At 42.6% G+C, this 25,138-nt stretch overlaps 1 protein-coding gene across 6 annotated transcripts in view; it reads left to right on the forward strand.

The window, feature by feature from the left end:
- The first annotated feature begins 15,090 nt into the window (after positions 1–15,090).
- The window catches only part of OGDHL (oxoglutarate dehydrogenase L), a 58,575-nt gene continuing 48,527 nt past the window's right edge, over positions 15,091–25,138 (forward strand). For 2 of the 6 annotated variants that reach the window (XM_087764807.1, XM_087764812.1), the window contains exons 1-3: positions 15,212–15,319; positions 17,597–17,667; positions 20,045–20,279. In XM_087764807.1, coding sequence (XP_087620933.1) covers positions 20,073–20,279 — 207 coding nt within the window. In that variant the 5' untranslated portion in view covers positions 15,212–15,319; positions 17,597–17,667; positions 20,045–20,072. The other 4 variants (XM_087764810.1, XM_087764809.1, XM_087764808.1 and 1 more) reach the window with 4 other exon arrangements.

A 25,138-nucleotide genomic window follows, 5' to 3' on the forward strand; every position in this document is an offset into this window, starting at 1 on the left:
GCAGACGTTTCCATGCTAATTCCCAGTTTGCTTTTGGTAAGCAAGTAAGTGTTTGGTTGTTCTTTGAACTTCATGAAGGAAATATAACTACATATAAGCAAATAAAACCCTAAAAAGATGTAAATAATGAACATGTTGCATAAATGTTTGCATGGTCTGTAAAATTGGGACTGACATCCTCCTCAATGAAAAGATTTAGAATTGTTTTTCAAAAATCTTGGTTTAAGCCAGTAAGGAACTAATTTTTGGTTTTAGCATGACAGAAAATGAGGATAGAATATAATTTCTGATTGTTCCTAAGGTTTTAGATGCAGCTGAGCTTATTAAAGTGTGCAGTGTTAATACTAAAGGATTTAGGCTGTAGTACAGCAGCGATGTAACGAAGAGGTTGACCAGCAGGCGTGCCCGCAGAAGCAGGAATGAGCAGCTTGGTGGTGGCCGAGCAGGGGTGCCCTGGCCGCTGCAGGCGAGCTCGCAGTTCATCCTCAAGCATGGTTTGTCATGCCTGGTTTGGGATTTAATTCTTCTCATGTAAATGGGAAAAAATGATATAATTCTCTAGAAAAGGTGTTTGACTGAGTGTTGGATAATCTGGAGATGACGGACTTCTGGTAGTGTGATGACTGGGTGGGGGAAGGGTTGATGCCCTTCATGTTGTACCTTGTAAATCCCAGGTGACGGGGAAGCAGGAGAAGGTGCTCACACACTGCTGCCGCAGTGGGGAAGCAGCTGCCACTCCCTCCTGTGCCAAGCTGTCACTGATTTAAGTGTGATCAGCAAACACCCTCAGGAACACGCTTTATTAATCCTTAAAAGCAACTGGAGCCTGTGGAGATAACTCCTTAAGGATAAAGCACAATTGCAAAGGCTGCTTCCCTGTGGCCGTTCCCATTTTTCTCTGTTGCAAACCATTGGCTCCCCACCTGTGTCAGTGCTTGGATAGAGGAGTCCCAGACAACTGAATTTCACAACTTTTGACGTTTACATTCCAAACAGTCTGCCTCCGCTCAGCCTACGCAGCTTCCTGTGACAGAAGGACGGACAGATGGATGTCAGACCTTGGGATACCAACAGCTGTTATAAACTCTGTAAGGTTCACCAAAGTATTTGCCTATTATCCAGTGTAGGGTGATGCAGTATTTGCTCTGGGTGGATGACTGGGGTTTTTTTATCCCTTCTTTTTTTAAAATCTGCAAAAAGTTTCTTTTCGCTATTTTGTGGTACATTTTTGACAAGAGTGAGAATATCCATGAAACCATGGAAACTGCAAGATGCTGCAGCTGTCTGAAGTTGTTGTTTTTTTTTTAACTAAGAATGGAGTATTTATGATCTTGTTTTGTGCTCACAGTGTTTCTTGCTCGTTTATCATTGCTTAAGTGAGTGTGACCTGGAAGCTGCATAGGAGGTATCTGTCACTGATAACTCCATTACAGCAATACCATCAATTTCTGCTTAACTGAGCTGCCAGCCGGAGTGACGTGACGTGGTTCTGGTAAGCGGCGCTTGGTACGCAGTTAAAGGGAGCGCTGGTGTGTGCCAGGTCCTCTTGGTAACGCTGCGGTACGCCCTTGGGATGTTTGTGGATATGCATACGCTGCGCTCTGCCCACCGGCGAGTTGATACATACGCTGCAGTAGCTTAAAGCAGCTGTCACAAACTACAGGGAGTGCAGATCATTAATATGTAGTTAATCAGCTGTAAATCTACCAAGCAGAGCACAGCGGAACCTGTGCACGACAGAGAGAGAGACTGCGCTGTTCTTTACAATCTGACTGTGCTTGCTGGCTGTCTGGTACCCACAGGTCACACGCCTCAGCCTTTACAGTCAGCTCTTCTCTAGATCCAATGGAAAATGGATTGCACTGAAAATCCTTTCTGTAGCTTCTCTACCTAACAACAAGAAAAAGACAGGTTTTTGTGTTTTGGTTTGGTTTTTTTTTTGAAAGTAAATGGAACAGGTGCTATTAAAGATGGGAGACCTGTCGCCCATTTCTTTTCCTTTCTGAGTATCTAAGAGGACCGCTTTCACGTTCAAGTTTCCAGAGCAATGGACTACAACGAGGGGATTTCTTCACTGGGTGTAAAACGGTAAAAGCGTGCCCGATTAGGTAAAGGTTACTGAAAAGCCTGAACTCCTCTTTCTGCCCCAGTGGTAAACGTTGGTTTGTGTAAATCTCCTCTTGGAGAATTCACATAACGTTCAGGTAACGACCTACCCACCCTGTACAGAGCTTTCCACAGACACTTTGTCTGCCCTGCTCTCGGTTGTAGAACTGGTCCTCTTGGAAGGCCCAGTTCAGTGACAGCTTTTTTTTTTTGTTGTTGTTCTTTGAAGAGATGCCTTCTGCAACTGCCTGGAACTCTTATACCTACTGCAGCTGCTTCCTTCTGTAATTAATGTTATCAAAGTGAGATTCTGCCCAGATAAAAACTGCATTTGCTGAATAGAAAAGGAGCAAAAAAACAGTGGAGCAGGTTTGTTCTTAAAGTCTGTGTTTAAAGTTACCAAGAAACGGAATGCAGTGCCACACAAGATGCTATCCGTTTGGATGCAAGACATAAGTACGCGTATTAGCATTTAATCGCTGTCCCGACACAAATGTTGAGCTTCGGTTCCGAAGGCTATTTTTGTAGGAAGGCAGTTATGACAAATTACAAACTGTTTGTTTTAACGTATCCTTACATTGTCACTTTTTTAATATGTCTGACCTTAGCTAAAGGTTAAAGGCATTACTGGTATTTTTGCCTGGAAGTACAATGTTTTCTAGCTTTTGTGTAAACTGTGTTTTGCATTAGGAGCAATGTCTGGAGTGTGTGAGGAAAATAAACTTCTGTAAGTCCTGGTGGGGCGTGCTCTCTAATGGCTATCGGGCATCTGGCATCGCCTTTTCAGGGTGGAGGAGTGTGTTAAGAGGCAAAAGGGGAAAGCTGCAATCTTCTGGCTCAAAGACACCTTTCTTTTACACTCAGTTTATGGAGATAGGTAGAAAATTATTTTGATCGTTGGGAAGCAGTTACGTTTATTCTCAGAAATTGCTAATAGTACCTGTTAAAAAACAAAACAAACCAGGAAAACATAGGCAGAATCAGGGGTAAACTTGACCATTTTCAGATTTATTATAGGAATCTGCTATAGTCATGCTCTCCAAATATAATGCTTAGATTCTCTCAGCAATCATTATCAAAACCAGTTTTCAGGGAGGGCTTTTTTTCTGATTAGCCTTTACTTTCCAAGTTTGCAGGTCTGCAAAGAGGGCAGAAAACACTTTAGGGAGGCAACTGATTTTTGTTTCCATGTTCCTATTTGCTGCGTTGCCATCTCCCACATGCTGGTGTCCAAGAAGAAATACCTGTATGGATTTCCTTAGGTGCCTGTTTGATGAATGTTTTTCATTTGTGAAAGACTGCCCTGACTGGATGCCGATAGTAGTCTTGCTCTGCTTACAGCAGGAAAAAAAAAAAAAAAAAAAGGTGATGTTTTTTGGAGAACAGCAATATGAGCTCTGACCGTGCCCGGGTAAGTCACATTCATTTTGGAGCTCAGTGAGGAAATGACAAGCGTGAGCACCTTACATGGCCAAAATATTGCAGCTTTATAATCGGGAATAAGAAATTAATAGAAAATTTTTTCCAGGCTGCTTCGTTAAGGTCAAGTTGTTTTGCTTTGTGTAGCTGGAACAGCAGAAAGTAGGTTTTCACTGAAATATTTCAATGGGCTGGTGCATCTTCGTCAGTGTCAATGTTTCCATGTTAATGGTCCTGAGCAACTGCTGTCCCCTTCTGAGATCAATAACTGGGCAAGCGAGAAACCGTATCCGCGTGTAGAGAAGGCAGGGTGTCCCCTCGGGCGTGTATCGGCTTTGCAGGGCTGACAGGGATGGAATGCCCTATGGACATCTTTCCCCACTGCAGGAGTTTGACCTGCTCCGCTCGTAAAGGAAATTCATTGGTTGGATTAATCTGTTGTGCTATTCCCACATCAGGTGTTACCTACAAAGGGACACTTGAGAAAGTTCATGGTCTTGAACTATGACATTAGTGTGGGTTATCACTAAGCAGAAAGAAGCTTTGTTTACTTCCATTTGAAAGCAGAGGAAGCTAAATCAAATCAATTAATTTTGAAGAGTGTCCACTTAAGATTTAGATGTAGTTTATGTCATCTGCTTTAGAGATGCTTCAGAAGAACCTTCCTTCACAGCCTTACATCAACGAGGATATCGCTCCTCCGCACGTGTGCGCTGGGCTTCCAGCTGGAAGTGGAAGGCAAGTGCTGAATTTGCTGATTTCTTCCATTCATCAAAGCACCTTGGCACACCAGATGCAATAAAGCTATTGTATAGATCAAAGTGTTTCACCACGGCACAAAGTTAATTTTGCTAAGATTTGAAGACTTGCCTTTTCAGAATTAAAGGTTAAGAAAATTCCTTTGAATAGCTGAAGCCTGTTATTGAATAATGACAAGATTTTCCTTAATGTACTAGGAATTGATTGGATCTAAACCAAAATGCCATGGAAATAAATTAAGGTGATTGTAAGTGTTTCACACCCTTTTATATAAAGGATAAGGTCCTAAAAAATTGTCTTTTCAAATCCAGAACTAACTCTGGTGAAAATGCCTGCATTGTAAGGTAATTACCTTGTTGCAGTTTTAAGTCATAATTTCGCCTGTTGCCTGAGGAATTTTACAGCAGAGCAGTATTAATAAGATGCCAGGAGTACAAATTTCATAACTTAATCTCTGTCATAAACGGAACTCATATAAACAAAGTGGCATTTTCATTCATAATTACTTGACCTGCGGCAAATGTGGGGCAGCAATGAAGGGATGTTTGATTTTACATTCTGTGGAAAATCAAAACTTTTGCATTTTGAGGAGAAACGTAAAAAAAAAAAAAAAAAAATCAGTGTCTTCTGGTCAAGGATTGAACATACCGTAACTTTGAGAAAAGGAGGCTTCCACTTCTTCCATGTTGTAAATCTCGGCTAGCTGGCATTTAGACTTTACTGTTGGTGATGGCAATTCCCTGAGCGTTCATGATGAAAAAAAAGACCTGCTGATTGATTGAGTCCACTGCTCACTCATTCCGCCAACTCCATGTACACAAAAACTAGCAGCTAAGCCCAGCAGATTAAATTTAAAAATGCAACAAATCTGGAGCTTTTTTTTTTCCCCCCTATCTGAAACTTGACCATTTGATTGCGGGCAATCATGAGGACTAGATGTTTTTAATGACAACTAAGTACCTCCTAAAATCATCTGACTTCAGCATCTGGGGCTCTAAATCTTTTGACCGACTCTTTTTTTTTTTTTTTTTTTTTTTTTAAGTTTTTGAAGTCTTAAAATTGTTTGTCAGTCATTGGCATGAGAGCTGGAAACACTCAGATGACATTGGACCTTCTGCGTGTCAGTTTTGGAAGGGTTTTGTTACCGACTGACAGCAGGAACCTCCTTTGCCTGCTAGGAAAGCTTTTGGCCCCAGTGGTTTGGAGGGTTTCAAGGCTAATCAAATTCCTGTTTGCTTTAAGCAAGCATCCCCCTCGTTTTGCCTCAAATCTTGATCACATGTGACCTTCAGGTAGCCTCAAAATGTTAATAAATGACTTTGAGATTGGTTTCTGCTACAGTCCAGTAAAAGCTCCTGACAGATCCGTGTAAAACTGTACTCATGAAAAACGTTTAATCTATGACCAAATAATGCGTTTATATGCTTAAATCAGCAGGGGAAGGCTTTGCTGTTCTGAAAATTCATGTGGCAGTGACCTGACAGAGCTATGACTTAAGGGAGTTAAATCCAGCTTCGGATTCTGATCTCTCACGATACTCGGCCAATGTTTTATTGAACGGCGCGCACAGGAATGTATGGATCACAACGACCAGCATCTTGAAACAACAAATAACGCCAGGTATTCTCTGCTGCCTTAACATTTCTCTAGGGCTGAGACATAATGCAAGCAGCAACTAGTGGCCAAAGTATCCTAATGCTGTATTTAGTAGTTTGTATCTTAAAGCATTTCCAAAAATGAGTATTTGGAACATACCCGGGTGGGGAAAATTCTCTGAAGCGGGTTGAGGGCAAGAACGAGCCAGGAGGAGGTGAGGGACTCGTGCGGGTCCCCTGCTCAGCTGGTGTCCAGCAGACACAGGCAGCGCCTTTTCCTGAGAGGTAAAACACAGGAGTACCACAAACCCACACCTGGGGGGTGAAACCCATGTGTGTTTTGTCCCATGCTTGAAAAAGGTGTTAATTCCTTGCAAAAAAAGCCTCTTTGTTTACTGAAGTGCTTGCTTTATATCTCTGTTCTGGTCTGATGGCCTCAATGCCGCTCAGCTCCTCAGCGGTGTCTAGCCGATGATCTCAGCCTCAGCCTGAAAGGTTCACCCTGTCTGCAACAGGAATCGTAATTCAGCCTCCTGGCTCGCTCCCACTAAGCCTCTATCGCATGCAAAGCGCCCGTGGTGACAGTGTGTGCCAGCTACGCTCAGTGGCTTGAGAGTATTGAGTGAACTGTCAGCTTCAAACTCATTTACTTAAGACTTTGGCTAATCACAGTCCCCAAAGTGACATGCAATCCTTGCTCTTCAGAGCCAGATCCTTCCCTTGCTACAACGTGCAAGGGTGGTAATTAGTGAGGGTTATGATTTGCTAGCTGGATTGAGTAGGAAATGACAGGTAGGATTTATTTCTCACTTTCCAAACACCTTTACAGAGTTTTCAATGGTTTTTTCTTTAATTGGCTTCAGTGACAGCCTTCCACAGGCACTGTGCACATCCAGGGGAACGGGGCTATGCAGGAAAGGTCTGTTCGTTAAGGTAGCGTCTGCAATTGCCTTAGGCTGCCAAATCAATAGGGCTAAAAGTCCAACACTAGCATCATTACAATCCAAAACTCATCTCGCTGTGGGTTCTGCCTTTCACTTGATGATGATGTTCTTCATGTAGTGTACTGTGCATTGAAGGTGATGCTATGATTAATCAGACTAGGATTTCGTGCAGCTCAAAATGCCTTAAAACGGAGCTGTAGCGATACTCCCTTCACGTTAGTGAAACAAGCACCATCCAGGCATCCGTTGGTAACTGGCCTGCGGAGAAGACCAGAGAGCTGGACGCTGTTATGGTGCTGTGTCCTGAGCACCACAACGGCCTCCTGTTACTAAGCATGAAGACAATTCAGTGAGTTCAGCATCGAGGGGTGAAGGCTTTGTAAAACAGGAGGACCTGTGTAACGTGACAGCCTGAACTGCGCAGCAATCTAGTCTGAAAGGAATTGAGAGCAAAGTTAGAACAATCTATTCCGAGTTGATAAAACAAGCACAAAACAACATGCTGGGGCTAAGTTTGGGGTGAGTTGTTGCATTTTTCCTATAACACCAACATTATTTTTTCTGAATATTCAGTGATATGGTGGCTGCTAACGGATCACCAGTCCACGTGACGCATGAACAGTAAGCTCACCTTGGTAACTGAGACACTCAGACTATTTTCTGCTTTACTGGAGAACAACTGTACAGTAAGATACAGGCAACAGAAATTAAGGGAAGCGTAGAGCTGTTTCAGCTGTGAACAAGAATCACTCTAATATTGTCCAGCTGTGTCCAGCACTGTGAATGTAATGTTTCCAAATGGCCACCATCAGGAAAATAAGAAATGATTGCTACTCTGCACATAATAGATTCGATACTTCCAGCCCACCCCTGAGCCCTTGGATATTTTACACTAACCCTTTTGCTGAAGGTCTCTTTGGCTCAGGCACCAGAGGAGAAGGGGTTGGGGGCTGCAAGAGGAAAGTGTTAGGAAGAAATTAGGAAGTTTTAACTGTACAACAGGTTTGGAGAGCAGCTTCAAAGGATCCCATTAAAAAAACAGATACGGTGCCAGAACAGAAGTAAACAGAAAACCCTGTGTAGTTATTGCAGAATAACTCGCCAGGGACAGTGCATCTAAGGGAACTCTAGCTTTGAGGCACAACATGGTGTTGATTAGTGCAAACAAACCTCTTCAAGAGTCACCTTTCAGCAATTACAATCAGACACCACCACTGTGGCTTCAAAAGCTTCATTAGCAAACCCTGCTCCCAGTGAGAGCTACAAATCTCAGATACCCTAGAAGTTTTTTAACTGATGGAGAACTGTCTTGCCTTATTTATTTTCTTCCAAATGAAAGAAGTGGGAAGATAATTACACATTCCCTCATCAGGATAAATACCATTAAAAATCAAAATAGATCCTCCTGAAGAAAACACAGCCAGTGGTAGAGAATAAGAGATGAGGATAATTTTCCGGTTGAGTATGATGAAGTCAGGGTACTTTTCACCTAAAGGGACAATCTAAAAAAACATAGTGTGTTTTAGATGTAGCTAAAAGAAAGCTATCAAAAATGAAGGTTTTTTTCTGTTTTTGTTAGGATTCTCTTATGAAACACCTGCAAATATTGAAAACAATTTTCTAGCAGTTTTCTCCTAATCCACTGGTAAAATAGAAAAAATAGCATTTTCAGTTCGTTCTTGGTTAAGGAAAGGGCAGTTGGCAGTGCTTCGTTCATCATCAACATGCCAAATGCTAGCAGGCTTTTTTGCAGTGCCTGTGGTGATCTACTTCCACAGTTAGTGGGAAAACTTCTTGCTGTTTCTCCTGCAAACATACTAACTTCCCATTAAAATACTAGGACAAATTAAGTTTAGTGCTCTTGCTAATTTCAACATGAATTCGTTACTTGGCAGCTATAATAAATGTTGTATGCCAGAGTTCCTTGCTGACCTACCTCTTTCATTGACTCACTTGCTGCTTTGTATATACTGTAGTTCTTTGTTTACTCTGATATTTTAATGGTAACACAATGAGATATCAGAGAAATGATTACAGCAACAGTTGCTTTTGTTCTTGTAGTTGTAGTGGGCTAATTTATTAGGAAAGACTTGTGAAACAGCCAGGTAGAAGTTGTGTTTTCCTGCCTTTCGTTTAGCTCTATTGTCTAGCTTGTCTCTCTCTAACGGATCTGTGACCAGGCAAATGGTCTCCTGCAGTTTGATTCTACCCAGGAATATGTTTGGAAAATAAAGTCACTTGAAAGTAACCTGTTGGCCAGAATCAATTGAGGAGCAGTCTTTGGTGATCTTGGTCTTCCAATAACACATTGTGTACTTCTAAGCTACCGTTTTCTCCAGAGCAATACAGCCTGAAATTTTAGAATAGAGAATAATTAAAACCAAGATAGATGCTATCCATATGAAAGTATCGGTGTGAGTTTGTCTGTTGACCTAATAATGATTGCATGCCTAACCTTAGATCTGACGTGACTTCTGTTGTGAAACTGGTATGAATCATAGATGCTTCAGTCGCGTTTGAAGGAACCTTGGAAGTCATCCGGGGCAACTTCTGCTCCAAGCAGGGTCAACACTGGAGTCAGACCAGGCTGTTCAGGGCTTTGTTCAGTTGGATATTGAAGCCTTCAAGGATGGAGGATCCACGACTTTTCTGGGGCCCTGTTGCAGTGTTCGTTTATCCTCTGAGGGAAAACTGTTTTCCTTGTGTCTAGGTTGAACCACTCCTATTTCACCGTCCCTCATCCTCCTGCCAGGCAGCATTGTGAAGAGCCTGGCTCTGCTGGCTCTGTCTTCCAGCTGACCCCCCCCAGGTCATCCCTACAGCTGAGGAAAGGGCAGTAATTTTTTTTCCTCCAGCTCCTGGCTGTGCTTCTGTTGGCACAGCCCAGCATGCTGTTGGCTTTCCTCGCTGCTTCACGTTTAACCTGCCCAATACAAGAAGCAGCAACCCAAAACTGGGACCGATTTTTCTGTCCCTCAGGCATCCAGCAGCCCATGTCTCCTTTACCAGGGGAAGTTTATTCTGGGAAGTCAGGGATATTACTGAAGCTCGTGGCACACAACGCCAAGGTTTCTGCAAGCAAAGGGAATGGAAATAACCCATGTGAAATTCCCCACATAAACTTCACTGCAGGAGGTGTCAGAGGTAATTAATAGCTTCTCCCGTGTAGGACTGGGGAGGGAGAAAAGCCTGATAAATGACACCAGTTGACAAAAAAAGGAAGATAGAAGAGACTGGGGGAAAGCACTGAAGTGAATGGAAATATGCTGCTGATTCATTAGGGTCATGGTTTCACCTGTTGACTTTGTAGTAGTAAAATGTGCTGAATGTGGCCGTGTGGCTACCACGGGGAAGTATCCGTGAAGGGTATGCCCAGATGCTGGAACCCACTTGAGCCAGCTGTTGAGAACATCAGCATGAAGCACTGCGTTGTGCTATTTCAAAGAAGCCTTCTGCCAATACCTAAGCATGTGCCATTTTAGGGAGCGCAATAAGTAAGGTCACCATGAAATGTAGTAGTTACCCTGGCTACACAGCAGCTCAGCTCAAAGCAGACCTGTACTAGCACTACCAAAAACATTTCCCCATTCAATGCAGATACGTCTGCTAGAATTAAAGCAAAAGCCACAGAGCAAACCGAGGGAAGATTGAATTAGAAATCTGCCAGAGGAACTGCCCGGCAGCACTCGGCAGTTGTCAGTTCCTGCTAAAAGTAATTTGGTTCCTCCTGAAAACATGGTGTGAACTCCAGGCTGAAAAGTATGTTTACAATTAATATATTTTCACACTAATGGACATAAGTGGAGCACTGACAGCACAGGGTGCTTAGCAGCAGGCAGGACGCTGGATGCTGCACGGGGAGACCGTGGCATGCGATGACAGCAGAGAGTGCAGGGCCGGGGCTGGAAGGGGAAAGGTCTTCATTATGCTGCCTGTGGCCTGAAGCAAGAATCTGCGGTTACCCTCCTGCGTGAGCTGCTCGAGATGTAGAGCACTTCTGGGGAGAAGGGTCAAAGCAGCTGCGACCACCCCAAGTGATGTACCCTGCCCAGGAAAGGCTCCTGTGGCCGGCAGAAGACGTGCCTGCCAAATAATTTCAGGATATTCCAACTGAGACGGCTGTGGAAAAGGAGGAGAAATGTTGTACAAGGAATCGGTGCAAATCCCAACTGGAAGAGTGAGTGCCATTACTCTGCTACTGTTCATAGGGATTTTAAAAGTTTTTTAGTGCTTATTTGAAATGTCTACTTAGGATAAGCAGCAAAACCCAAAATCCCCGCCTTTGAAAACAGACTGAATCGTTTGTTGGAGCTGTTTGGTCTAGGATGGTCTAAGTATTTTAAATCTCAGATCTAAATATCAGACAAGCCTAATGATCAGAGCCCCATAGGACATTCACTGTGTTTATTGTTTGGCTCAGAGTGAGAGGATGCTTTACCGTTTCCAAATTGACTTGCTTTAAGAAGATATGATACTTTAGATTTGAATCTATGTTAGTTTGTAGTCTTCATGTGCAATAAACACATTGGGAAATACAGTAAAATGGAGTTTCTGTGCTTCGCTTAAGAGAACTTCTGGTAAACATTGTCTCTAGTGGAATTACATTATCAATAACAATGAAGAGTTGCCAAAAATACATAAATATATCTATCTCAGGAGGGGAAGCTATTAATGAGATTGTCCTTCTATGAGTAAGCCTGTATCCAGACCACCTCCTATGAGATTACCCTTTGAAGAAACAAGCCTACTGAGAAGTCATGCTGTGCTAGAGAGAGAGATGTGTGAAGCAGTTAACCACAGGAACCGCAATGCTGATTGCAAGTAGCTGCTGATCCGGCAAAGAAAACCGATGTACCAAAAACAAGCGAAGACAGAGGCAAGGCATTAGAGAGCCCTGCAATACCATACCGCGGAACAAACGATGGGTCACACTGTGCCGCCAGCGGGCAACACGGTGTGTTTCCAAAACCAGCTTGGTTCTAGTTTTGTTAAGACGTGCTTTGGTTTGCTCAAATAGGTTGGTTCTAGTTTTGTTAACTCATGCCTGAGTTAAGACATAAAAGATGCAGAAATAAGTAAGAAAACATGTTAGATTAACACTGACGTGCTACAGAAAATAAGCATAAATATAAAAATAAATCATGGTGAGGCAGTGTGTCTTTCAACACAAGAGAGAATCTCACATCTGACTTCCATTTCATAGAATCAAGAATCATCTAGGTTGGAAAAGACTTTCAAGATTATCTAGTCCACCCGTTAACCCAGCGCAGCCAAGTCCACCACTAAACCATATTCCTAAGCACCACGTTTACCCATCTTTTAAATACCTCCAGGGATGGGGACTCAACCACTTCCCTGGGCAGCCTGTTCGACCAGCCTGACGACCCATTCGGTGAAGAAATTTTTCCTGATATCCAGCCTAAACCTGCCCTGGCGCAGCTTGAGGCCATTTCCTCTCGTCCTATTGCTTGTTACTTGGACCGACCCCCACCTCGCTACAGCCCCCTTTCAGGTAGCTGCAGAGAGCGATAAGGTCTCCTGTCATAACTATCCTGTGTTATACATTTTATCCAGTGTAAAACTTCTCTAACGCATAACACTCTTTCAGTCCGGACCTGGCATGAGAACGATGCTAAGCAAACTGGCAAACTTGGCTCTGTGGCTGCTATGAATTGCAATTTTTCTAAGTTTTCACTCCACTGCTGGACTTTCATTCCAGCCAATTTCAAAGTGTGATAGTTTAGCAGGAAGCAGAGCCAGTGTACGTATCTTCCTTTGGGTGGTGGGAGGGAGAGGTAAGTCTACAAGTGGACACATAAATGGGCAGGTAAACGTGAACTGTAATTGGAAATTTTAGGGATTAAATCTAGAATCATGAGAAAATAGCTGATTGTCCATCAGAGGGGCTCACTGGAGAGCAAACAGATGAGTGGTAAGAAGGTACGGCTCAGGAGGCGCGGAACGGTGGCAAAGTGACACCAAAGGCAGGAAAGCCAGCAGCAGTGAGGCAATGCCTTACCACAGGAAGAGCTGGTGGGGCAGGCACCGAAAGTTGAGTGGGAGAGGCGGGAGTGAAATCCAGTTACTATAAATACTGGAGAATTTGGGAGTTTCTCCAAAGCACAATAAACTAGAATTTTGCTGTTTCAAGCACGCAAATTCCTATTGTGTGAAGAATTAAAAAAAAAAAGAAAAAGAAAAGAACATAAATGTTGTGAAATTAGGCAAAGGCTTCAGGGAACAACATAAACACTTAAAACATACTGCAGTATCTCAGTGTCTATCCAAGCATGTTTACCCTGTTCACTGCAATGGTATTCAAAGTTGGATTTGACATGTGGGTTTCCCTCTGAGGTAGAGGGGAGGTCTGCTTGTTCTCACTCTAATTTTTAATTGAATTTATGTTCAGTCAGCATAACATGATTGCTCTAAAGATGGCTTCTGTCCGCTCATAATAAGGTTAAAACTCAATTAGTAGCCACAGCATCTAACAATATTTCACCACTTGCCAGAAGGCTCTACCAGCATCTGGCTAGCTGCAAGTAACTGGTTCAGCACGCGTTGTATTTTGCAGCAGTGATGGGCTCCCTCAGCCAGCGTGGCGGTCGCCCTCCCCGGCAGCACCCTCCGTGGCACGGGCTGTCCCGCAGTGCCTCCTGTGCCATCTCTCTGCACAATCTATTCCCTGCACTAAATACTGTATCACAAAAATGTTAACACAAAATCATTCACACCTTCACTTTGCAGTATTTATCAATTTCTTGAAGATGCACAGCTGCTAGGAAAACTGCTGAGATGATAATAAGGCTTTTGATTTATTTATGTGAGGATTAAGGGGTTTTTTTTATCTAGAGGAAATTATTTTTACTCTAATCAACAACTCTAATAACCAATAAGCTTCATGAAAATCTGTGTGACCATTAGGCAACAAAACCCATGATGAAGCCTGTTGTGTTCTTTCCTAAGGTTTTTACTTTCTGTTTCTGCCCACCTGACCCTGATAAACTCATTTTTGCAGTGTAACCTTAGCACAAAATAAATTATAGCTCTTTCTCTCCTCCTTCCTTTTAAGGCATGCCCAGTTTTCCCATTATTCATATCTTATTATTTACCCAGAAAATTATCAAACATTGGTATTTATGTGATGGTGTCAATATTTACCTGAAATATCAATTGTAGGGTCTGTATAGACAATTGACCTTGGTTGTATGTACTGTGTAACTTGATTAAGAGCAGGTAAATAACAAATATGTCATGGTGTGAATTATTACAGAAAACAGATAGACATTTGTAATTTGACGACATGCAGGAGAAAAGACGACTTGGAAGGTATAAATAAAAATTCTGCCAGCAAAGGAACACTTGAAATTGTATTGTCTAGCATTTTATATTTGCCCACATAGCCTGTGACAATAACTCACTCAAATAAGTGCCTTAAATGTAGTTTCAATCATTTTGTCAAGGTCTACTACTTTCAGTCTGCTTTATGTACAAATTTTGGAGAGAAAGCATAACTGTCCTTGGAACACTTTACATCTCCTTTATGAAACTTCCAGTCATTCCTGTACAGGACCTGTGTGAACAACTTGTCCTCTAGTGTTTTCCTTCTGTGCTCCCTTCACAGCTATTCATCTTATCAGTGCTTTCGTTTATACTTACATTCTATTTTTAATGACAACTGTTGGGCAGGGATCACCAAAGGACTTTCTATGTACACATGAAGTTTAACGCTGTCCTCTGCCATTAATGCCAAGCGCAATTACTTTTCTTTGCGCTGGTATCTTTATAGGCCTGAAGATTAACTCGAGGAAGGTGGAGCACACCGTCTGCAAGGCCGGGATAATCTTTTATGTCCCCGCAACGCCTCACGCTCTGCTGCTGCAAAGGTGTCTGCTTCTATCACCAGTTTTCTTGACAGGAAATCTTGCAGATGGATGTTCGTTTTATCCCGTTTTCCCTCCTGCCAGGTAGATCTCCTGTTGCAGACACCCCATGGCAGGTGGGCCCCCCAGAGGGTCATGCACCCCGGCCGGGGCGGCATCCAGCGCAGCAATGCTTTCACTCTGTACCGGGAGAGGTGACCGGAGCAAGCACGGGGCTTCCAAGGGTGCCCGGCTCCTCGCTGGAGCACACCAGCACCGCGATATTCCCCCGCCTCGCACCTCACCGACGGCCCCGGCCCGGGCGAGCGTCGCCCCCAAAATGGCGTCGCGGGCGACCGCTGCTGAGGGGCTGCGGGGAGGGGGCGTGGCCTCGGGCGGGGGCGCGGCGGCCGCGCCTGTCGGCAGCGGTGCCGGGGACAGCGCCCGCCGGCCCCGCCCCGCCGTGACCTCAGCGCGCGCACCGGGCGCCGCGGCCGTTGCGGCGCGCACCTCACGTGACGCAGGTAACGGTCCCCCGCCCCGCCGCTCCCTCGGCGCGGCCTGTGCCCCGGGCGGCGGCGGAGGCGGCGTTGCTGCTGTCCGCGGGCGGGCCGCAGCCTCCCCGTCCCCGCAGGTCTGTCAGCGCCGGTGAGGGGCGGCGGGTCTGGCGGCTGGGCCGGACCCGGCTCGGCTCGGCTCGGCTCGGCTCGGGGGCGGCAGGCTGTGGGCGGTGTGGCGGAGCCAGGTCAGGCCGGGCCCGGCCCGGCCCGTGTGAGCATACCGGGCGGTCGGGGTCACCGTTGCGGTGCGGTTGTGAGGGGGCGTGCCGCAGGGCCGGGCCCGGAGAGCGGCCTACCGGCAGGGCGCCGCGGCTCGGGGTGAGGGGGGAAGGCGGCCCTCCTGGCCCGGCCTCCAGTGGTACCTCAGCCCCGTCGTAGCCGGCAGCGCTTTGGCAGCCTCGCTGGCTCCGGCCTCCCGTCGCGGCCAAGGTGAACAGGGCACTGGCGTGGCAAGGTTTTGCCGGGTGGCCGTGGAAGGATGTGTCCTTGCATTACGGGCAGGGCCAGAAGAATAAAACCAACTCCTTCCAGATATTTTCCCCCGGCTCTTTTACAACGTTTTGGTAGCCTAGAGTCTGTGGTGATGTTGTCCCTTTAGTACCCACTGAAGGTGTTTTTTTTGAGGGGAGAGTAATATATCAGGTAGGTTTATTTTGCATGGAGATGCCTCCATTGCCCAAGACTTACAATGTACGCCTTGTGAATGCACGGCTTGTAAACTTCCTCCAGGTCAACTTTTTGGGTGGAGAATTATGCTTCTTTATACACCATGGCACATCTGTGCTGGAAGGAAAAGAAACATTTAGCATTTGGAATTATATATTCCTGAAGTAGCCTTATTTGGTAAGGATATTCCATGCCTCTCTAGCTTCAATCATTCATGACAGGCTTTTGGAGATATTTTGTTATCTTAATCCTTTTTCTTTCACTGTCAGCCTTGTTTTATTAGAATTATTCAGTCTTAAGAATAGCTCTAGGAGTGAGTTGTATGGGGAGCGTAGGAGAAAATGACCATGGTAGTGGATGAAGGAGTGTTTTTGTGAAATATGGACCAGACATTAATGACTACTTCTGCAGAGCATAAAGAACATTTGTTACCATTGGTAGCAGGACTTTGTGTGTGTGTTAAGAAACTCAGTAAGGGTACTGGCAATACCAGGAGAATATTGGTTCATATGATACTAGCCTGTGCCATGTATTTACGTTTAAAGTGATCTTGGAAAAATCTAGATAAACACTTTGCTATCGGAAGTGTCTTGTTGTCTCTTTTTCATATGTTTCTATTACCCTCTAGAAACCTAGAGGGTAGAATAATTCACAAGACTATCCGTGACGTTAGGTCACTTCCAGAGTTGAAAATGCCAAGGTGAAAGGTAGCTCGTAGCTTGAGACACACATGCCATACTGCAGAACAGCTGCAGAAATTTTCAGCTGCTTAGGGCTTTCATTTACTTCCACCATTTTAAGGGTGCTTTGGTGCATTAAATATCAGGTTGTTCTTTTGGTTCACTGCTTTCTTCTTATTTTTGACCTCTGGTAGAGATTTAATTAATATCTTCCTTTAGGTTGCTCTTAGCTCAGGTTGATTCCTTGCCAATCACTGTTTTCATTTCAGGGTTGATTTAGGAAACATAGTGGAGTAGAACAGTCCTAACTATTTCTGACTTCTGCCTGCTGTCCTGTGTGCTGATTTTTGACTGGCAGTCTCAAGGCTGAGTGGTCTGGAATGGTCTATGATCATGCTGGTGGTCTCCAATTTGTTCAGCTGCTGACATCTGTGCTGAATAGTGGTGTGTGCGAAAGGAAGAACTAGGAAGAAGTCAGTTTTGTTGAGTGAAATTAATCTGTAGTTGAAATCTGACTGGAATTACATAATTGGTGGCTTTGTCCATTTTTGTTTCATACCTGCATAAAAATGGAGACATTACTTTTTCCTTAGATGGGAATAATGGCTGTGGTAATGCTTTTCTTCACCTGTGATCTTTATATCTTCACGGGAGTGCCATAGCCCATATCTGCTCTTACAGATTGCATATACAGTAGTTACAACTCGAAGCATGGTTCTGACCCCATTTTGAAATTTAAATGGAACTGGAGGGAAGTGACTGGTACCACTTACAAGCTCTTTGTTTCTATTATATGTTATGTCATTTGCATCTGTTTTCAAAACTCCCTGACAAATTGTTGTTATTTTGCTATGTGTTCTTTGCTAACTGCTAGAAGAAAAATCTACACATTCTCCAGCCAGACATATTAGGAAGAAAGAATGTGAAATTACCTGTACTTAAGAAGGTTGCTGCTGTAGTATGATAAACCGAGAAAAATGTTCCTCTCGTTCTCTTCTCTCCCAGCTCTTTGCAAAGCACTTCAAATGAGGGTAGGAATGAAAAACACCCTTTAGGAATGAATGTCCGCCTCTCAGGTATGTGTGCAGAAGTTTGGTAGCAGAGGGTGGGATTTGCAGGGAATGAGATAGGTGGAATAATCATTTCTATCAGAATGGGCACAGACATAAAGTCCTAAGTGCTATGGTGACCTCTCAGTTCTTACTGTTATAACGTGTTGAAGTCTTACCAAGTTTTGCAAAACGACACGCATACTTAGTGTTTTCAGTGCCATTACATCTTAAAGAGAATTATGTATGCCAACAGTGTATTAACTCTGTCAGTGTTGTCCCAGTTGCTCTGAGCTTTTGCAGGACTTAATCTGCTTTCAAAATGGTGCTGATAGTATTTATGTTCCTACAGTTGCCTAGGAGCCCTATTCATAGACAGAGTATTCAGACAGGAGGGAATCAGTGTTGTAATAAGCTTTGAATCTGTGAAATGGGAAATAACAAGTGAATATAGGTAGACAGGAAATAATGCTGCTGTATAGGGGATTCAGCATACTAGTAGCCTAACCATTGCCAATTTGCTGAAAATGCCAAGTGCGGAGAGAAGAGTGTGTAGTTTTGAGGTTTTGGGTGTTTTGTAGGTTTAAAGGAGGATTGTATATCAGTTTTGGTGATGCTGCCTCGGGAGAATACTTTTCACGTATCTGGGCACCATGGAGAACGTGAACAAGTGCTTGCTTGGAAAATTCAGCAAGTGGATGATGGCAGCTGGTGTTTACGAGCTAGACATCAGATCTGGTAGTGGATGAGAGGGAAAAGGCTGCAGAAGTCTTGAAAGAGGAGACAAGGGAATTTAATGTGATAAAGGAGGAGAGTTCACTGCTGGGATGATATGGTTAAAGTCAGTGACTAGAAAGGGTATCGAGTTAGCAGCTTTTAAAATAGATGTTGAGTTAAAAATGTCATGTAAAGAATGTGATGCCAGAAAAGAGCATGCAGTAATACTGTCTTATTCAGTAAGAGCCTTTTTTTTCATCTCTTTTTTTTTTTTTAAGACCAATATTCATTTTTAAATTGGATGATGAAAAATATAGCTTTTCCTATCCCTTATAAATTTAGGAATTTTATAACCATATATTTCCATTTTGGAGGGGGAGGGGGAAGAGGAAAAACAGTGAGAAAATAATTTAATGGTATTTATATACGGAAAATGTTTATACAGAATTTTTAAGGTATCTATTACTTCTTGAATTGGGGATAAAATAATCTTTACATGTAATAAGCAACATAAAATTTGATCTATGACTCAAAATGACAGTGTTGTTTTTAAAACACTTTAAAGTTCATTTGGCAGCTCAGTACTTTTGTTTGTTTTTAGCAATTGTTCAACTAGTCACACTAAACAACAAAAAACTTGGATTTTGCCTTCTGACCAAATAAATTATTTCTCTGCATGGACAACAAAACAAATGAGAGACACCTCAGAGTTAAATCTCAATTTTTCTTCCTCTTAATTAGTATCCTACCCTTTATGTTCTTGTAGCTTTCTAAATACTTCTAAAGTGAAAACAAACCTAGTCATTTATTTTCACATTATTGGTATTCCTTTGCAATTTTAGCAACTTCGGCATGAAGATTATACTATTTTTGGTCTAATTGTAAGCTACATTTGTTCTTATTCTGAAGGTGAGCTTTGATTCCCTTTGCTAGCACTGGAGCTGATGGTGTTCAACATGCCCAAGATTCAACCCTTACTTTTTCTCACTGTGTTCAAAATTACAGGGAATCTGCTCTCCATGTTAAAAAAAACTCATAAGAGGTCATTGGAAGGACAAGATAAATATTGCTAGTTAGGAAAGCAAATTAAACTGAGCCTTTTTGTAGTGTAACACTGATTGAAGGCTAATGTCAATATGAACACTTCACTAACACTTTTAATTATTTTGTCAGCTCCATTATTCATGGCATAAATTTGAGGTAGCAGGCTTTTTTTCAACCACTGCGTTTGCGGTTGATGCTGTTCATTGGACCTACCTCAGTTTGGCTTGGTAAAAGGCCGCAGCTTTCTACAACCGAGAGACAGCAGTTACGGTTGCCAAGAGCTCCAGAGAAGTCAGTGATAAGCGGACTCATTTGTTCCCAGGGAACCGGGGCTCAGGGGGCATGTGGTATAAGTGGTATCATGATTGCTTCAGGAACCAGGATGATGTTATCAGTTTCAGATGCTGTGAGGTGAACTGATTGATGTGGGGATGGCCATCAGCAGCACTTCCACTGCCGTAAGTGTAGCTCTACGGTCAGTCATGGAGTGGCCTCTCTCCTGAAGAGAACTTTGTGCCTTCAAGCCTGAGCTTTGTTGAAGAGCACTCTAGCCATAAACCTCAGTTTTCACTGTGAGACTGAAATGCATCTGCAATTCATCGGCTCTTTTTCTGATTAGGTTTGTTTTTGTCTTTATTAATAGACTTGGATCTTCTGTCTAATAAACAAACATGAGTCATCTGAAATTGTTTGCGGCTACGCTGAAGTGGCATGGCATTAAACTTCTGGAAAAGCAAGATATAGCCAGAAAGGTATTTTTACATGGCCTACGGTATGCTTCATCAGGAACCTCAGAACCATTCCTGAGTGGGAGTAATTCAAATTATGTGGAAGAAATGTATTATGCATGGCTGGAAAACCCTAAAAGCGTACATAAGGTAAGTCTAAAACTTGACTGTAAATGATAATACTAGGTTAAGGGTGGAATCGATTTTTTTTTTCTTTTTTAACTTGTTTTATAAAAAGTCTAGAAAAAGGTCTTGTATGAATTGAAGAATGTGAAACTAATTTCCCACATATTGATTGCTGTAAGATGTGATATTGCAGCAGAAAAAGTACAGAGGAGCCACAGGCATGGTGAGCTGAGTGGAAAGAATGAGAAGTCCAGACCAGAAATAGTAAGCTGCTCAGAAACTTTCAGCATTCCTCCATGGAAATGCTGTTCAAGCAGTCTGTTAAGTAACTAGTTACATCTGGAACAAGACCCAAGAAATATAATACTTTTAATTTTTTGGTTTATTGTGACAAGGTTGTATCAGAGGATGTGTTATATTTAAATAGTATGTGTTGACGTTGGTACATCTAAACTGTCTGAAGAAGATGAATGTTTGGTTCCCTTTGGGTAGCTGTGGAAGTTGTAACCTTAAAACTGAATCTGAAATTGTCAGAAAAGCCTTCTTAAGTATCTTGAAAAGTATTTTGTTCTGTCTCTCTCAAATCCTTTCTTGTGGGCAAAATACATAGACTTATTTTTTAACAAGCTTTCTGCTGACAAGGAAGGCTCTCTTACGGTGATACATGTATAGTAACTTAAGAAGCTGATGAGAAGTCTGATAAATTCTAAGACAGACAAGTCATTTTCTAGAGAAGTAATGTGACTTGTACCCAAAGTGTTTAACTAATTGGTTGTGTGTTCCCTTAGTCTTAGGGCACATATATCAAAATGTCACTTAGAAGTTGTTGCTCTAAGTCTGATAATCTATCTAGACTGTGAGGAAGTGGCGCATGTTGAGGGGAAAAAAAAAGAAGACCAAAAAAAGCAATTTTGTAGCTGTTTTTTTGGGATGTTGCGTGTGAATTTAGTCTTGTTGGAAGGTGACATATGCAGTGACAACTCTGAAGACTGAAGGTTATTCACCTATCAGATGGATCCTAGGTCTTTTGTGTTATGCCTTAACTCGAAACTGAAGAGACCATCTCCAGGAGTGTCTCCTCTTGTCCCATCTGTCTTTCCTTCCTCCTCATGTAACTGCCAGGTAAGTTTCCAACCAGTGTAGGGCAGGGCAGCACATTGTGTGGATGCATTGAACTGATTTCTGAGAAGCCCTCATGATGTGTTGGTGCTATAGATCGATATTAACCCTTTATTTTGAGGCCACTGAAGGAATGAAGTCATGCAGAAGGGGCGTGTGTGGTGACGTCTTGTTTTTACTTGTTTTGTTTAAGTTGCATCGACTCGCGACAACCTTCTTTCCTTTCAGAAGAACTAAATTTCTTGGTCAGACCCTTTACAGCGGAGTGAATTGTGCTGCTGTGAAGTCTTGCATGCTTCTGATGGGGCATAAACCGCAGTAAACGTCACAGGTGTTTGGCAGTTACATCGGCCGTGAGCAGGAGGCGGGGAGCGCGGGAGCGAGAGCACGCGCGCGCGCTGCGGGCTTCCCGCCGGCGGGAGCGGGCAGGGCCTCCGCCGCGGCCGGAGCTGGCCAGGGTGCTGAACGGCCGGGCCCGTCCCGCGGTCAGGCCCCGCCCAGAGGCCGGCCACCCCCTCTGCGGGGGCGGGAGGCTTTCCCGGCGCAGCCGCCCGAGCAAAGAGCAGAGGCTTCTGAGAAATTTAGACCTGCTCGTTACTTTGCTGATACTTGGGGGTGGTCGGAGGTGCTAAAAATGCTGCCGAAAGACTATCCAATTCGTCTGGCAGTTTAGACACAGTTGGGCAATGGATCCTGATGAGGTGATGCAGTGTGGAGGTTGAACAGCAGAAGTGAATTGACTGAGGAATGTAAATGTACTGGTGGAGTAGGGCGTGGCCTAGAGAATCATGGAATCATAGAATATCCTGAGTTGGAAGGGACCCCGAAGGATCATCGTGTCCGACTCCTGTTCCTGCATAGGACAACCCCAAAAATCATGGCATATGTCTGAGGGCGTTGTCCAAATGCTTCTTGAATGTTGTCAGGCTGGGAGTGGATCCCAGGTAATTCAAGATGCATTTTAAAAATGTGTGAATTCTTTTCCAGGTTAACTATATGATATACTTACAACAGTAATGAACTGAAGTAAATTCACTGTGTGCCTGGTTTATGAGGCTTACAAGAATATGATTGATGGACATCATGGGTTACTTTACAGCTATTCTTGCCCAAATAATTAGGTTTTTCACAGCCTAGAAAAAAGAGGGGGAGGAGAATGATGCCAATTAATTTTACTTTGTTTCATCAACAAAATTAATTTGTGGTGTCTTGAAAAACATCTCATTTCATCAGCTGAAAGCTGTAAATACCTACCCAAGATTTTTGTTGACAGAAATTGTTCAATTTGGGCTTTAATAAAGCAGGTTAAAAATGTTGAGAGTTGAACTCACCCTGTTTTCTTAAACGTATGTTTTATGACTGTAGCCAAGTTGTGAATTTGTCATTCTGCTACGGAAAGTGGTGGAAGTGTTGGAAAATAATGTCAAGAGACAGCAATGGCTTATGTGGTGTTGGTTATGGTATTGTTAGTAATTTGACTCTCTCTGCAGGCCACTCATATTTCATTGTTTTATCCAGTACGTCCAGCATGGTTTAGAGACCCAATTTGTGCTAGGCGTTTAGATGTTACATTCTCTTTCCTCTTTTTCCTCTTTATTTCCTATTTTTCCTCATGTTTCTTTTTCTTGGATATGTCCTTCTTATCAGAGGAGATGTGCCTCCTTCTAGTTGATGAGATGAGAAAGCTTTATTTTTCCTGGGCTTTAAAAATCATACTCTATTCGCTTTTACTTAGAAGCTCCAATTAATCAAGGCTCCTCAAGTTATTTCCCTCTCAGAAGATTTGACTGGACATGTCTTCTCATGTACGCTTATTTAAAACCGTTTGAAGTATGGCTGTTCTGTTCCAATGAACATATTAAATGTTACTAGTGGGTTTTTTTAAGAATCTCTCCTTTCTATGTATACCATGGTTATATATCAAGGAATATGCATTTGTATCCATAGGAACTTTTATTCTTGTGCAAATCCATTCCTGATGACTTCCTGCTTTTCCTTGTGTTTTGAATTTCCTATCCTTAGAGTAGCCAAAACAACAATCAGAATAAAATGACGTGGGTTCTGAAAAAGGCATCATTATTTCTCCTTGAAGCATGGTGTCAGGGCCATAGATCATAAGGGAGAAGCTTGACAAGGCTCAGTTATTACTATAACAAGATTAATTACAAAACTGCATGGTTGGATATTGAGTACATAATGCCTGCCATGTTATCCTGTATGCAGCCACTCTTACCATGTGCGTGTAATCAGTTCCTTGTTTTATGTACTTGGAAAAAGCGTGGGATTTTTGTTTTGTTTTGACTTAATCTTTTTTCTTTTTTTTTTTTTTTTTTTTAAATGATGTAGTGATGCTCAGTGTGTGTCTTCTAAGGCTTCACTGTCCTCGCCACAGTTGATAAATATTGTGATGTCACTAGAAAAAAAAACCCAAACCATCAAGATAGCTAATTTATTACTTGTTATTCTAAGTGCAACACTGTTTATTATATGAGAGTAGAATATTGCCACTGAATCACTTGAATTATATTATATTACTTCAGAAAATAATGGTTAACTACAATATAGGTTTGCTGACAGGCAAAAAAAAAAGGAATGTATCATGTATCACTGTAGTAATTTATATTTTACAGATGTGTTTTTCTATTATAAGTCTCCTCTACCATTTTCTTAAAGAACTTTACTAATTTAGTAGAGAAACTGCAGGTTTGCTGTGAGACCAAGCTGGTTCTCTGTCTGTTCAGTCACATGGCAAATGCTGGTGCCAAAGACTGACGTTGATACACAGGACTTGAAGACTATAATCTGGTATCAATCTTGAAAGACACTATAGAAATTTGTAAAGGCTTTGATGGATGTGTAGCTAGAAAAAACTAATTTTCTGTAGCCAAATGATGTATTTTCCCTCCCCTCTGATTAAATGTCAAGCTTGCCCAACAAATCAATAAGTTCAAAAACGCGATGGGAAAAAATAGTGTGGGCTCCTTCTGTCCCAGCTGGCTGCATCTTCGGATGTAAACATTTTGAAGGTATTTCTTTATATTTGTGAGTTTGCATGAAGAAAGGTTCCTATGCTTACTCTTCTTAAACAGGTAGCTTGTTGGGCAAATCTGTTTGGATTTTGTTAGCAACTGTCTCAGCAGAGCACTTGTCTAAAAACATATTCCGTTGTTTGTGTGACTGTGCTGTGATAACTTCTACATCTAAATGAAAAGTTTTTGACTCAACAAAGGAATAGTTATATTATTATTGTCATTGTATGTGTATCATGGTGTTGGAAAAAGTGAGGAAGGAACCTTAACATAAGCAAAGCATATTCTTTATTAAAACTTTGAATGAATACCAAATGTCAGATTTGTCATGGATCCAAACGTGTGTTTGGAATTTCCTAATTTAATGAAACTTAATAACTGTATATTGCAAAAATAATTCCTCCAGTCTAAGTAGCCTTAGTTGCAACATGAAGGGATTGTATCTGTTTTTCATTGTCTGCGATCCGCAAACTCTCAGTCTAGGCGCTGTATAGGCATGGAATAACAATACTGTTCTTAATATAGAGTACGAAGGTGTATAGAGAGAATACCAGGGACATGCAGTTACACTAATAGACTCTTGCAGACCATTGATAGGATGTTGTGTAAATTCAGACTTCTCATCTCAGTGCGGCTAGCAAGGTGTCAAGGTAAGAAGAATATAGGAAATGAGCATAAATGAGAGAAGGGAGGAGGAATGAATTCTTCATCAGTGTGTCTGGAACTGACCACCAA

The sequence above is a fragment of the Nipponia nippon genome, unplaced genomic scaffold, assembly GCF_047370975.1.
Source record: "Nipponia nippon isolate SJK-2023a ecotype South Korea unplaced genomic scaffold, ASM4737097v1 scaffold_3, whole genome shotgun sequence".
Classification (NCBI taxonomy): Eukaryota; Metazoa; Chordata; class Aves; order Pelecaniformes; family Threskiornithidae; genus Nipponia; species Nipponia nippon.